Below are 16,335 nucleotides of genomic sequence, written 5' to 3'. Positions count from 1 at the left end.
GAAGCTTATAGTAAAGCTGGGCAAACTTAAATTTGGACGTGGGCTCATTTGAAATTTGGGGGTTGACCAACTTAAAATTTGGGGTATAGGCCAACTTTAAATTTGCAAGAGAGCCAGTTTAAATTTGAGGGTGGGCCAAGTAAAGTTTAGGGGTAGGCCAAATTAAATTAGGGGTATGCTCACGCATGCTTGGACAACGTTTCTTCCCAGCAGCCGGCCAGTGATCGAGTAGTCATACTCTGCTTTGTACGAACAGCTGGCTCGATCTATCACTGCGTCGCAAACAGTAATCTTCGCTTCATGAGGAGCACTGTTGATAGCAGTCGTTTGCAAGACGAACGCCAGACAGTCGAAACAAGCGTTCTCAGCTGTTTGGACGGCGCACTCAAAGACGTGGCCCGCATAATAAACCTCCTCCGCCTCAGTGAGGCACGGGCTCGTCTCGCACGCCTTGTCCACATACCGTTTGACGCTGCTCAGCGGTAATGCAATTGTGAACAAAAATAATTTACAAGCAGGTTACGTAAACTAATACATGTGACAGCGCGGCTGCTGCGGCGCTGCACGAATTGAGACGAGCGGCCAGCAGGAAAGAAACTCCAGCATTTACCACCTTCAACTCGTTCGTGTACATAAACAGAAACGATAACAGCTAGCTATTACAAGGTAAACATGAAATTAAACAAGGTACGTCAATAAGCATACAAGAAAACTGACACAACAGCTAGGGTGGAATTTTCTATGGTGATCAATTTGGGATGTAGTGTCACTTTCGGTAGATTTCGTGTGACTTGACAGCACTCTTGGCACTGTGGTAAGATAGAAAGCTTGGCGCAGTTCCAAAGAAAACGATGTAGGACACATACGCAGACGCATGCGAAGAACTCTTGTGAAAGTGAAACTACATCCGAAAGCGACCGCCCGAGCACGCTTTCCAAGCATGCACGACGGAGCGCGTGCCTTTGAGGACGATTGTGCACACAAATGTTGTTTGCTTACCTGAAACACGATCCCTGCTGTTTTCGTCGTTCATCCGAAGCTTGCGGCAAGCAAAAAGCGAACGCAAACACCATGCTACGCGGTGCGACGAAGCGAGCGCACGTTATCTGGACGGCTGCCTAAACTCGATTCCTGGCCGTGGCGCCATCTGAAGCTCCCGCCAGGCGGCGCCATTCCTATTTCTCGGGGCTAATAGCCATGAGTACTCATAGCACTTATGCGTTGAAATCGGTATCCGCAAGGGCGCTGCCGCGTTGCAATACTGAACGCGCACGCATGCACTGAAGATGAGATTCGCAATCAGCACGATCCAAAGCATCCTCAATATGGTGGCGCCATCTAGTTCTGGCGCCTTCAAACGTACCCTTTCCCGCTCCGTAAACTGTGCATAAATTGTTCACTTGCAGATTAATCGTTACGTGAGAGCGTTGATAGCCCCACTCCAGCATCGTTATGCAGCCCTAAAGACATGCTTTCTATGATATGCCCTCATAGGAGCGAATTCTGGCAGGCAAAGGGAGTAGTTTTATACGGCAATCACTTGTATGTTGGCTTGCTGATCATATCTTTGCATCATGTTTTGAGAGTACATGAATCAAGCGACACCAAAGCATTTATGCGCAATAGTGCGCCGCTGAGCTTATTTATCAGTACGTTAGTCATTGCTGTGCCCTGATCTTTCTACATTAGCAATTAGGGGTTTTCTATCCGGCACTTCATGCGTGCCAAAACAGAAATTAAGTTTGAGGCTATTGGACATTTCACGTGCAGAAAATTATTTGTCGGCGACAACCACCCGCTGCTAAAGCAGCTTGTAACCATCCATCTTAATCTGCAGCTCTGCTGCCGAGTGGAGCCGATTCTTTAGAGGTTAGATTTTAACACGACAGGGTTAAGGAGCTCGAGTCGCAGAAAAGCCGCTGTCGTCGGCGTCGGTGTCGGCGGCGTTGGCCATGAGCGATAAATCCCAGCAGGCACTTCATGAATAAAAAACAACTTACAAGATGGGCTGGGTGGCAATCGAACCAGGGTCTCAGGAGTGTGAGACGGAGACGCTACCACGGAGCCACGAGTTTTTTTTTTCTTTATTTCCAGCTTGGCTACAAGCTTCAAAAGAGTTTGTGATCCTAGATCACACTCGTTTTATATGTGGCAAAGTGTCAAGCATTGACACCACAGCTTCATCACAGTCCTTCGTCTTGTACACGTCACGTACCTTCACAACCATTTCCACAAAATATTCATACACAGATCGGCCTTTAACATCACAATGTCTATATGCCAACAGACTACGCCAGACTGCGTGCATTCCAAGTAAAAAGATGACATCCATCTGTTCAAAATCGTGTTCAGGTGGCAAAAAACGAATCCCATGTGGATTGAGGGGTAGGTCTATCTTTAACGTTCTTTGTAATATATCCCAAAAGAATATGGCATTATTACAATCAATGAAAACACGTTCGATCGTTTCAGCTTTGTTGCACAGAAAGCATCTGCTTCCCCATGGCACATACATTCCTCTTTCCTCCAACCACGTTTTAACAGGCAAGGTTCCCGTGTGAAGCTTGAAGAAGAATGTTTTAGCGTTTGCCGGTATCCACATATTTTTAACCCTTTTAAGTACGTCTTACCCAGGCCCTTCTTGAAACGTTACCCGATACAATGGAACAGGGAACACACTTTCAGTGAGATCCTTCATAAGACGCTTTCTTTTTACATTGGAGAGGTACTCAAGAGAGAATCGCGCCCTAAGGAAACGATAGGACGTTACAACTTCACGCAAGAACCTTGAAATTGTGTAATGAGGGCCAATGGCTGAAGAAACAAAAAAATCAGGCATAGAAACTGCTAACATAGTTTGAAAAAAACTGCACAGAGACGGGTCTCTTTCGTCCCTTATCAATATCAAACGTGATACAACTTGCTGAAGAAACAAGTGGCACACCGACAGACCACCTTTCTTTACTCGACGAAACAAATTTGTCCTTGATGCTCCCTCCCACGTAGAACACCAGATAAACGTGGCAAAGATTCGGTGAAATTTTTGAATGTGCTTACGTGTACAATACAGTGCCTGCAGAAGATACATAATTTTCGCAGCGAGAAAAACATTACAAATAGTGGCACGTGCAAAAATCGACAATTCGCGGCCACCCCATTCATCAGCCATCGCACGCATTTCATCCGTTTTTTCTAGCCAGAGTGACCCACTTTCACGATACCCATCCAAAGGCACCCCCAGGTAGGAGCTAGGTGTCATGAGCCACCGGATATTTTCAAAAGCACCGGGCGTGGCACTCCAGTGGGCATGCCAGAGACCAATGCACTTTTGCTCATTGATTTCACTACCGCTTTTCTCGCAAAACCTTTCAGTAATTCTTAATAATGCGCTAACGCTCTCCCTATCTTCAGCAAATAGGGCAACGTCATCCGCATAAGCTAGAACACCTACTTCACAGGACTGTATCTTAAAACCCCTGATTTCTTTACTATTAACTATTTTTCTGCAGAGCGGCTCCAAAAATAAAGCAACAAGTAAAGGACTTAACGGACAACCCTGTCGAACAGAAGAGAGTACTTGTATGCGTTGTGAGAGTTCACCATTAACAATTAAATGGGTACATGAGCTTTGATATGCCATTTTGATGCCTTTACATATGACGGAACCAAGTCCTACATAATTAATTAATAAAAAGAGAACACTATGTGGTACCATGTCAAAAGCCTTAGCTAGATCTATTTGCAGCATCGCTACTTTGAGGAGAGCGCTATCGCAATATTCTAAAATGCTTCTGGCTGTATGAATATTCGTAAATATTTTCCTACCCCTGATGCCGCATGTCTGATGCTGCCCAACTAACTTCCGTATAACTCCCTGCAGCCTTGCTGCAAGAACTTTCATGAAAACCTTGTACTCTACATTTGTCAACGTGATTGGCCTGTATCCTGTTACTTTAAGTAACGTATTTCTAGCTTTGCCTTTTCGCATTAGTACTGTGTGCGCACGATTGAACGATGGAGGTAAAGACGCCCGCACGAGTGCCTCTGAAAATACTTCATGCAATGCTATTGCCATATCCGTCTTGAACGCCTTGTAAAATGTCGCGCTAATCCCATCCGGACCAGGAGATTTGCCCGAGCCTAGTTACTCAATAGCCCTCTCAATCTCTTCGATACTAATATTCATTTCTAATAAATTCGTTTCCTCTTTGCCTAGCCTTGGCATTTCTGCCAAAAATTCATCCTCGTAGCCCGGCACCTTTGGCTCACGACAATCGAACAATTTTCTATAGTAACTTTCAAATGCCGTCATGATAACTTTCTGTTCTTTGGATATCTTACCATTACATTCTATTTCCAATATTTCATTTCCTCGAGCGTACGCCTTTTCATCTGATAAAGCTCGCTTTGTTGGTACTTCCCCCGCGAGATATTTTTTCAGCACGTGCACGTATAATTGCACCTCTGTATTTATCCTCCTCTAAGCTTTCTAGTTTTCTTTTAATGACTTGCAGTTCTTGCGTCACCAAACCCGGATTAGCTGTTTCGATTCGCACTAAGTCCTCGAGCTCCTGCCGCAGACCTTGTTCATGTTTTCGAGCTTGATATTTTATGTGCCCACCTCTTTCTATAGCGTTCAATTTCACCCTTTGTTTAAATAACTCCCATTTCTCTGCGGCACTGCGTAGTGTATCATTAAAAAACTGCTCTATTTCTTTTTTTGTTTTATCTATGAACACGTCATCCTTGATAAGCTTGGCGTTCAATTTCCACCTTTCCCATTCAAGTTTCCTTTTTTGCTTTTGGCCGATCTCGAAGGTCACTAAACAATGGTCACTGAAAGAAACGGCATCAACATCGTAGTTCTGACAAAAAATTGGAGGACGCTTAAGCTTCGCCTTCAGGAGTGGAACGCGACAGCGTTCCCGTCGACCCGCCAAGGGGTGTAAGACAATGGGCTACGGCGCAGCGACGACGCGCCCCGCATCGACGCCGACGACACCGGCTTTTCTGCGACACGAGCTCCTTAACGCTGTCGCGTTAAAAGGTGCACTCTCCGAACACACATACACTCGATCTAGTCGTGCATGGCTGGTGCCTTGAAAGTGTGTGAAGTGCTGGCGACTTCCACCTCTTGCAAACTGTGCTACACCATTTAAAGAGAATTTGCTCACGCATTCTTTAAGATACACAGCACTTTCATCATTGACTGAGCCACGAGTTCGATGCTTCAAAGCGGTACAAAAGCGCCTCTAGTGAATGCGGTGTTGCCTTAGAAACGAGCTGCTTCTCAGGCTCAGGCGTGCGTCGCTTGCTCAGGCGCACATTTCGTTGCCGCGCCGAACGCTGCGTTGCTCGACGCTCACCGCGTCCGATGCGGGGCGCGTAGTCGCTGCGCCGTAGCCCATTGTCTTACACCCCTTGGCGGGTCGACAGGAACGCTGTCGCGTTCCATTCTTGAAGGCGAAGCTTAAGCGTCCTCCAATTTTATGCGAAGCATACTAGCAGCACAACCACGCTCTTCCTTGCTGCGCCACGCGCAGCCGCGTAGCTACCTTATGACGTCATAACAGCTGCAAAAGCGAAGGCTCAACTCGAGCGCTCGCTTGCGGCCGCGTAGCTACACAGCCGGGTCTCAGCTCGTGCGCTCGCCTGCATGAGTTGTTTCTTCGTCTAGCCGAACCAAATATAGCCAAGCAACAGTAGTTCACCAGGCTAAACAGTGGTTCACCAACTAAAATAGAGGCTAGTATACTTCGCATCCTGGGCTTAACCTTAGCTAAGCCACAGCCATTTTTTAACGATGTCAATGCATCCTGTATGAATTGTATCATCCTTATCATCATCATCAGCCTGGTTACGCCCACTGCAGGGCAAAGGCCCCTCCCATACTTCTCGAACTACTCCGGTCATGTACAAATTGTGGCCATGTCGTCCCTGCAAACTTCCTAATCTCATCCGCCCGCCCTAACTTCCCTTCCTTGGAATCCAGTCCGTAACCCTTAATGACCATCGGTTATCTTCCCTCCTCATTACATGTCCTGCCCATGCCCATTTATTTTTCTTGATTTCAACTAAGATGTCATTAACTCGCGTTTGTTCCCTCACCCAATCTGCTCTTTTCTTATCCCTTAACGTTACACCCATCGTTCTTCTTTCCATAGCTCGTTGCGTCGTCCTAAATTTAAGTAGGACCTTTTTCGTAAGCCTCCAGGTTTCTGCCCCGTACGTGAGTACTGGTAAGACACAGCTGTTATACGCTTTTCTCTTGAAGGATAATGGCAAGCTGCTGTTCATGATCTGAGAATGCATGCCAAACGCATCCCAACCCATTTTTATTCTTCTGAATATTTGTCTTACAATCCGGATCCGCGGTCACTACCTGCCCTAAGTGTATATATTCCCTTACCACTTCCAGTGCCTCGCTACCTATCGTAAACTGCTGTTTTCTTCTGAGACTGTTAAACATTACATTAGTTTTCTGCAGATGAATTTTTAGACCCAGCCTTCTGCTTTGCATCTCCAGGTCAGTGAGCATGCATTACATTTGGTCCCCTGAGTTACTAAGCAAGGCAATATCATCATTGAATTGTATCACTTACCGGTAAATAAGGGATTTGCTTCCCCTGTGCCTTCTTCGATCTTCTTGATATATCTGTGAATGAAGTCTTTGCATTCGTCTCCAACCTTCGCCGCCTGGAATTCCCCGACTTGCTTCCTTAACAGAGGACCATGTAAAGAGAACTGTTTAGCCATGCTCAAATTTATTACTACTTCTATGACAGGTGTCTGCTATTCCAATATTGAATACTAACCCTCTCTTTACAGAACAACCTGCGCATTCGTGAGAACGTTATTTTATTTTTTCAAAATTTCTCCCCAGTGCCGCACTAAAACCGTATCACTAGGTTTAAAAGAGAACATATTACATAACATTGATAAAACATGCTTACATTTGGGCACTGTTCATATTTTGTAATCGCTTCCAATTCAGTCGATCAACGTACACTCGCTCGAAAAGTCAGATTCGATAATAAGTTAAAGACTAAGAAACCTTTGGGTTTACTTAGTTTTTACCTGGAAAAAGCGCGTTTGTTTAGGGGATGATTGCTGCCCTTTATTAAGATTTTTATTGTTGTTGCTGCTGCTGCTCTTTTTCTGGGGGCGAGGAGGGCGCAGGTAAGCTTGTTTGGACAAATTTTTTTTTAATACGTATGGTAACAATAATAAATTTGGATCTGAAAAAACATTCATCGTTTATGCGGTCGACAGTGCCGTGCGCTCTTTTAGCTTCCTTTCTTATTATTACATTGCATTGAATTACTGCCTACATTGCAAGATGATTGCAGGAAAATAATTTTGATAATGTTGCATTGCATCAAAAGCATAAGCAGTACTATTCTGCGCGGCAACACACACTATCTATGCTTTCAATATTATTACTGTATTTGCACGATTATAACGCGCACCTATTTTGAATAAAAGGTGAGTTCAAATTTGCATGCAAGTTACGATCGTAACTAATTCTACTCAAAAGCAGAAACGACACCGACCTTTACTGAAAAAAAAGAAAGCTTAATGAAAGTTTGCTAGTGACACTGCACCGCGAAAGGGTCGTCTGAAGAAAGCGATGCTTGGAGACATCGCAAGTTGGGCCCGTGGTGCGTGGAATGTCCTCCCTCCCTCCCACCTACTCCTCCCCCCCGAAGACGGTGGCAGTGCGAGTCTTCAAGAAGTGTGGAATTTCTAATGCAATAAATGTAACTAAAGAAGACTTTTCGTGGTCCATATACTGCGAAAAGGAGATGTCGTCTGGCTCCGATAGTGAGTAGCCGCTAAGCTTCAGCAGTGCGTGCGTATGTGTCTTTGTATGGTCCATAAAATCGTTTCAACACAGTACGCGTCGACTCAGGTTTCGTTATTTCATGTGCGCGGTAGAATCGGCACTAAGTATTTTCTTTTTTTTATATTTGAGCGCTAATATAACTGCGCGTTACAATCGCTGGTGCGGATGAGTCATTAAAATACGGCATTACCGTATTTACGCTACCGTATTTACCGCACCGTAACGAAATTTAGGTTAAATATAAGCACACAATTTCTAGCGTTACGTTGTTTTATTCGTTTGAACTAGGACAGCCACGTTAGTCGATTATGTATAAAGCTGCGCGAGATTACTTGGGCAATTTGCCGCTGCGATCGGATGATTCTGTGCAAAGCAAAATTCAACATATGCTTTTTTTCTGTTCTACTATTTGGTGATTTTTTTTCTGCCTCATTTCGGATACAAGTAAGGTAAATGTTTCAGAAACTTTCTACTGTCCAAATGGCCATCATTAAACGACTTGGAATTGTTCCACATCAAGTAACTTATTGCGCAATAAAACTATTATCAAATTCGTTTAATAAACCACTTGTAGATTGGAAATGAATTTTAAAGCTTTCGTAGCCCTACTAGCCTGCTAGTAACAGCGCAAAATATAGACAAGGGACGAGACAAGAAGACACCACAAGCGCTGACTTTCAACAACAACAACAGTAGGTTGTTGAAAGTCAGCGCTTGTGGTGTCTTCTTGTCTCGTCCCTTGTCTATATTTTGCGCTGTTACTAGCAGGATGGAAAACCAACAAGCCCAAGCTGCTATTCTAGCGAAATACATTCGTAGCCCTAATGGCGTCATTACTTCCAAAACACCTTTCTACTGGAAAACCAAAAACTTGGCATGCTCTTTTTTCTCCACATACCGTAAAACACACGCATTTAAGCATTACCGTACCACATTCTTCAATATTTATTTTGAATTTATATCATTACGATAAACATCAGGGGATTTATGCTACATTCGCGAATTTGAGAGCATCACTATTACCTTTAAGCGTACCTTTTTACACCAAAATGTAAAAAAAAATACACTCAGCGCTTCGAGACATGTCCAGCAACCATTAAGAGGCCTGGAGGATTAATCTATTAAAAGTGAAAAAGCCTTCAACAGTACCTTGTTACAGTGTCGTGACACTGGCTCGTTCAAGAAAATGCCACTTCCGAACTGACAAAATAAATAAAACCAGCGATACACTTAGGCATAACAGTGAACAAACTGATACTCATTATTATATCTTGCCATGACACATTGTAAATATTTTCAACCACTTTTACGGACCAGACGGCAATCCGCGAAACTTCTCGAGTTGCTATTAGATCCTTCCTAGCATTCGTGTTACCTATAAAAGAAGGCCGGAAAAATGCCAGCTGACATTTTTCTCGTCTGTTCACTTTAGAATATATTAACCGATCTACCATTGAACCGCAATTTGAACTCGCAGTGCGACAGGACAAATAGCTGCCCTGTCACCAAGGTCTTTTTACGTGCGTTCTTTGGACTTGTCGCAATTGGTTTCACGGCGAGCTGCCATTTCGTGTGTCCCATCACGTCGCCACCACCCATTTCTTCATCGCTAGCACAAAGCACGCCAAGCTCCAAACTGATGTTTTTTCTAGTCAGCACTGCTGAATGTCCGGTGATTGAAACATTCTGGTATACCTTCCGCTTTCTTCATAAATCCAGCTTCTTCGGGTAAGTAAGCGTTCGATAGGCGTGCGTTTCCACTCAAGAGATGTATGCGAAACGCGTTACGGAATCCAAAAGTGTCAAGGTAAAAGAACCGCGTGCATTACCTTATTCCTGTTATAGACCTAACCCTCATTTTCTTGCTTCTTCCAAATTTACCCGACTTTTACTGACAACACGAGCAAACAGTGAAATCCGAACGAGAGGAACCGGCACCAAACTAAACCTGTTAGTTTGCACCCAGCATCCGTTACCGACGCACACCTTCCACCTCATTCAACGGAGATTTTTAAGACGACACCAAAACTACTGAAAAAGAAATGACGTTTCCTGTTGAGCGCGAATGTCACCATGGATCTAGCACACCTATGAATCCCACTTTTCTTCTAATAAACATTGGTGTACCTGAAATACAGCCCACTTATTAGACAATCCAAGAAACCTAAAAAGGTTCTTTCTTAGCAGGCCAGTACGAATCGACAGCACTGGTGGAGTTCATTTGTACGCGACACAGGGTTATAGGAAACGTAAAGTGCACCTACTCCGATATGGCCCGCAGCTGCGCCATGGATTCAGCGACGCGATGGTTTCTGGTGAAAGGAAGGTGCGAGAGCAGCTTGCGCAGCGTCCATGGCAGGAATTGATGAGCGGGCCCCGAGTGCATCGCCTGGCTCACTCGCTGCATCACACGGTAGAGCTCGCGGCGAGTGGGATGGTCGTGCGCCAACTGGCAGCCGTAGAAGAACGACACGATGTTGTTGAAGGCACACGCCATGACGTAGTCACTCACGTTAAGCGGCCTTCCACCAGTCTCGCCAATGCTGTCCGCTACGCGACCGAACTCTTCCTGTCATCCGCGGAGCGTCGAGAAAGTAAGTGGAGGTGGAGCCATGCGGAACAAAGCAAAAGAACGAACGACTGAGCTACTCCTACGCCATGTCCGAAATGACAGTAAAGGAAACCATGAAATTAGTTTAAACAAAAATTATATTCTTTCAAACTCTATTTTCATTAGTTTTGTGCATTGATCACTAAAAATAAAGGTTAACGCTTAAAAGTTTCCATTTTTAATTTTTGCGCAGCCACCCCAGCGCTGGAAGGGCATTGTAGAATTATTTTTTTCATATGCAGGCCGTTTTGAGGCCTATAGCTTTTGAAACTTATAAGCGCAGCCTTCTGCACTTTATAAGGCTATGTAGTCGACCTTTATTAACAGGAAAATAACTAGGTGAGTATGTTCGCGAACATCACCTCGGCGTCACCAGCCCGTCTTTTACTATTGCTTCATTTCCAGCTGACTAAGCATTTTCACAACGCAAGACTGTCGGTGTGGTACTGAGGAATGGTAATTCATCATCACTGCTCAAATAATTGCTTTGTCTGATGTTCATTCATAATGTTAGGAAACCGGGCGTGTATTGCCAGTCAATTACTTCATCGGATTTAATGGGTACTTCTTCGTTTCGAGGTAACTTCTAGATTTTAATCTCAGTAGTGTTGTATGACAACCCAGTTTTTGCATATATTATTCCTGAAGAATAAATTCCAATTTAAATCTAATTTCGCGCGCTAAAGAGGCGCATTTTGGACAGATAAAGGACAATGGCTAATACCGCTGTGGTTAGACGACTGTTAACTTCGAAGCCAGACTGATTGGCTACAGCGAGTGGCTAAAGCATCCAGCCTAAGAAGGAACCCTAATGACATATGCTCCCATGTGAACTTAATTTAAGAGAACACGTAGCTTACCATCATGCGGTCTTCCATAGCAGTCTTTGCAAAACCCACGTCCCGCAACGTACTCAAACAGAATTTCCTGTTTGCTGACCAAGCTTCCCCATTGAGGGAACCCAATCCTGAAAAAGTAACTTCAGTGAACTATATGCCGCACACATTAAGTGACGGCTGCTCTGAAAGCGCCAGACTGCAGCTTATTTCATATATAGAAGATTCGATTTTATACGTGTCACGGATATACCGCAAACCAAACCTTCATTCACAGATGTCTTAGCCCTTAAAGGACGGCATATATACATAGCAGAAAGTTTTTTAATTATGGGGTTTTAAGAGAGAAAAAACACTTCATCATTATGAGGCACGCCGTAGTGGGGGCTCCGGAAACTTGGACCACCTGGGGTTCTTAACGTGCACCTAAATCTAAGTAAACGGGTGTTTTCGTATTTCGACCCCGTCAAAACGTGGCCGCCGTGGCCAGGGTTCGATCCCACGAACTCGTGCTTAGCAACCCAACGCCTAAGCCAATAAACAACCACGGCGTGTCAAAAATATGTTAATTTGCTACTTAAATGTGCAAAACTCATAACGAATAAGCGTAATCGACGTGAAGGAACAATATGCCTGCGTAATCTTTTTCAGTAATCTTTTTCAGTAATAGAGCGGACCACCAGGCAGGGAACTGGACCTGTGCTTCACTGCAAGGCACCTATGACCATTTGAAGTTTATACACATTGCTCTCGTAATATGTGACTCATTGGCGCGCACTTTATTTGCATAACGTTTGTAACCCCACTACAGCCGGTGGTCTTGCATCTGTCTGTCTCCTCTGACCTGCTCAGTGGCTATGGTGTTGGGCTGCTGAGCGCGAGGTCGCGGGATCGAATCCCAGCCACGGCGGCCACATTTCGATGGGGGGCGAAATGCGAAAACACCCATGTACTTAGATTTAGGTGCACGTTAAAAAACCGCAGGTTGTCGAAATTTCCGGAGTCCTCCACTACGGCATGCCTCATAATCACAAAGTGGTTTTAGCACGTAAAGCCCCAAATTTTAATTTTAAATTTGTCTCCTCTGACAATGGTTTCAAAAGAATGCAAGTCACCTGCCAAACTTCTTTTTCGTCGTGATGTGTTCCTGTTACCAAGCATTCAATTTAATACAATCAATACAAGCTAACAGCCATTCAGTGTTCCAGAAACAGCGTGTTCCCATAGCGAACATCAGCGAGAAAAACATTCTTTTGTGGTGTGTTGCTTGCATGCAACACTCTTCAATGAAGAGGGACTAGCCTCGCGTTTCTCGGAGCTGGACTGACATGGGACGAGTTATCTTAAAGTGCGTTATACTAACAGGCGATATACGCATCTTAAATTACAGAAAGGCCGCAGAACTCTAAAAACAGCTTTCAAGTCCCGAAAAAGGTTTACAGCCCTGTTGAGATCAAACCAACGATTGCTCCAATTCCGGAGAAGTCGCCGTACCACTCGGGATAATAACGAGGCTTGCAGAATCACGTGTGAGGCAGAATCAGCAAACCACTAGATGCTATTGACGCTGAATACTTCATCTAATATATGTCCCGGTAAAACAGAGCAAAGAACGCTGTCATGGGGGGGACACAACTTCTCGAAAAGCCAATGACAGCCCATTTATTGTCGAGTGTCATTGTAATCACATAATAAACACCTTTGGTAATACACTGGACCCATGTCTGATGCCTGTTTCAGCGCGAGCTTTTCTTCTTCCGCTGTAAAGTTGGCTCATTGAAGAGCAGCAGATTGCCTTTATTGCCAAAGTGTCTATATCTTATCTCATGTTGGCAAGACAAATTATAGCTAGAGATCATTTATTAAACACGCTCTTACTCAAGCCCCCCCTTCATCCGCCTAATACCAACAGTAGAGACTCGTGTGCTTCAAGGAAAGGTTGCCTTAGTGCGGTTGGCTCACCTATCAATTTACTTCTTCAAACGCGTCATTTCGCTGCAGGATAGATAAAATTACCTTTATATCGGTCCCCATAACCAACTAAAGTGGATGAACGCCATAGCAGTTCCTTTGTGTTGCAGAATTTCTTGATGCTGTCGAAGTCGTTGAGGATCACAACGTTCATAAAATTTACCTTGAGCCTGGAAAAAAATGAAGCACATGTTACTGAACTTAACATTTCGGCCGAAGAATATCATCAAATATAATATTTTTCCTGAGGTTTGAAGTTTGAAGTTTGAAGTTTATTTCCTTTCTTCATTACAGAAAGAGGAAGCAAGAGCTAAAGGCCATTCGGCCTGACAGCCGAATGGCTGTCGGCCGAATGGCCTTTAGCTCTTGCGATGAAAAAGGTGCGATGAAAAACCCGCGAAATTCTTCATGCTTAATTCTCGGATTTTTGTATATGCATTTCAAGACTAGTTTTTTTAACAAGACTGGATATATCAATTTAGAAACATTTACGCATGCATAGGTTAGCTGCCACGGCTCTCTACAAGTGAACATCCCAAAAACTCAATTGTGAACAATGTTTATCACACGGAAGAAGTTGTAGATGCGCACGAACCGTGAAACTGTGGCCGTGCACATGGTAGTCAGCAGAATATTATTCGTGATCTTACCCTGCGAGTTGGGACAAAGCTTTGCAGTGATATTTATTTATTTTTATTTATTTTATTGTACCTTCAAGACCGAAGTATTACAGAGGGGCGTGGGTAAAACATACACAAGTAAATAACAAAGCAGCAAAAAATTTAGTTATTAAAGCAACATTGATCAGTTAATTCTATCCAGTAGTGATGTCTGATATGGCCGAACGATACTGAGTTTTCCTTCATTGTGACAACTGCACCGGGAAGGGGGTTCCGTTCCTGAGAGGTCCTAGGAATAAATGATTCTTTACAGGTTCTGGTGCGGCTTTGAATGATCCCAGCGTTATGGTTATGATCAAAGCGAGAGGAAATGTAGGTAGGAGATGACATAAGATTATCGTGCAGGCAGGAATTGTGGAAATACAGTTTATAAAATAAAGCAAGGCGAAAGCACTTACGCCGGGCTGAGAGAGGAGCAACTAGCAAAGAGTTTTTCATAGCAGTTACGCTTGATGTGTGGTTGTAATTGCTATGAATGCAACGCGCGGCATTGTTTGAATTAGTTCAAGTTATTGAATAATGGTTTCGAGGTGCGGGTCCCAGATGGATGAGGCGTACTCCATTTTACTCCTAATGAGCGTTTTGTATAGGATTAATTTTAATGATCTGCGAGCAGAGGAAAAATTTCGGCAAAGATAACTCAGTATGCAGTTAGTACTGTTAATTACCTCATCGATGTGCAACGACCAAAACGTGACGAGGTTATGTGGACGCCTAGGTACGGTATTTATAGAAGGTTACGACCTCTAGGGGAATATCATTAAGGTAATTGTTCGGCGGGGGAATACTGCTGCGAGTTACACGTATACATTTACATTTAGTTACGTTAAGTTGCATTAACCATATGTCACACCAGTTAAATATAGCGTTTGTATAATCTTGTAAGAATTTGTTATGAGATTTACGCAATATTTCACGAAGGATAACACAGTCATCTGCGAAAAGGTAAATATTACAAAAAACGTCATTTGGTAAATCGTTATTGCAAATTAAGAAAAGAAGAGGGCCTATACCTGAACCTTGACGCACACCAGAGTCTACAGGATTAAATAGGGACATGTAATTGTTTGACACAACATAGTGTGACCGATTAAGCAAAAAATGTTCAAGCCATGCAAACAGGTTAGGATCAAGATTAAGTTTACTCAGTTTAAATAGAAGCGATTTATGACACTTTGTCGAAGGCCTTGCCGAAATCAAAGAAAACACACTCTGCGAATCAACCTTAGTCGAGAATAGAAGGCTGTCAGTAAAAGAACGAAGTTGAGTTTTACAAGAGACGTTTTTACGGAAACCATGTTGTGCTTTTGTGAAAAATGAATTATTGTCTAAGTGCTTTGCTAAATGTGAGTACAAAACATGTTCAAGAGCCTTGCAAGGAATGCTGGTGAGGGAAATGGGGCGGCAGTCGAGGGGCAAATGTTTGCTACCGGACTTGTGGAGTGGGACCACGTTCCCGACCTTCCAATCTGCAGGTAGCTAATGTGTACCTAAAGATTGCTGAAAAATTTTTGAAAACAGAACAGATGTATAAACAACAGTGCTTTTCAGAAATTTCGCGTTAACCAATTCAGCACCAGGACTTATCTTTAATTACATTTTCGAACCCCAGAGGTTCAATGATATTATTGTACATAGATGGCAATCGCAACACTCAAGAGTTGAAAGCACAGGGTCATTACATACGACAAAGTTGTTAGAAAACACAGAATTAAGGATATGGGGTCATACATCTTCGGGCACCGGTGAACCACTGGAATCAATCAACGTGACCGAATTATCTTTGGAAGGGTTAATAACAAGTCAAAACTTTTTAGGGTCATTCGCAAGCACTGCGGACAAAGTGTGTACTTGGAATGCCTTTCTGGCAAGTTTTATAGCTTCTGTGTAAGTACTGTTCGCCTCCTTATAAGCGTCCCATTTCGATGCCAGTAACCTTCTATACGATATTTCATAGAGTCGTTTTTTTTTCAGTTGGAAAGCCTTTTTAACTTGGAGCTTAACCAGAGTTTCCTAACGTTGCAGGATATTGCACTTGACGGAATAAACTTGTCGGTGAGCTCATGTATTTTATTTTTGAAAGCGGTCCAGTTCTCATCAACCGTGCGATGATCAAATTGGCTTAGGAAAGGATCAAGAAAGTTAGCTAGTTTAACATTATTAGCGTCAAAGTTTGCCCTATCATGGTGGCAAATTATGTTTCTTAGATTATGGTTCATTATGTTTCTGTGGTTTTACCACGGGAGATAATATGTTGAAAGAAAGACCCAGGTGATCGCCCAAACCCGCTAAGCATGAACCATTGGTAACTATGTCAGGATGAGAGCACAAGATTACGTCAAGGAGGTTAGCAGCGCTTTCCGAGATCCTAGTTGATTCTAATACTAATTG

At 43.6% G+C, this 16,335-nt stretch overlaps 1 protein-coding gene across 1 annotated transcript in view; it reads right to left on the bottom strand.

Moving 5' to 3' along the window:
• Positions 1 to 16,335, bottom strand: part of LOC135896903 (cytochrome P450 2U1-like) — a 64,462-nt gene that overhangs the window by 26,817 nt on the left and 21,310 nt on the right. Inside the window, exons 3-6 of the mRNA XM_065425406.1 lie at positions 13,310 to 13,434; positions 11,318 to 11,424; positions 10,111 to 10,415; positions 6,603 to 6,718 (exon numbers count right to left, since the gene is read on the bottom strand). Of these exons, the coding sequence (XP_065281478.1) occupies positions 6,603 to 6,718; positions 10,111 to 10,415; positions 11,318 to 11,424; positions 13,310 to 13,434 (653 nt within the window). The remainder of the gene's footprint in view (positions 1 to 6,602; positions 6,719 to 10,110; positions 10,416 to 11,317; positions 11,425 to 13,309; positions 13,435 to 16,335) is intronic.

Source organism: Dermacentor albipictus, chromosome 7 (genome assembly GCF_038994185.2).
Source record: "Dermacentor albipictus isolate Rhodes 1998 colony chromosome 7, USDA_Dalb.pri_finalv2, whole genome shotgun sequence".
NCBI lineage: Eukaryota > Metazoa > Arthropoda > Arachnida > Ixodida > Ixodidae > Dermacentor > Dermacentor albipictus.
The sequence above is the reverse complement of the archived record's forward strand: the minus strand, read 5'-3'. Positions and strand labels throughout refer to the sequence as shown.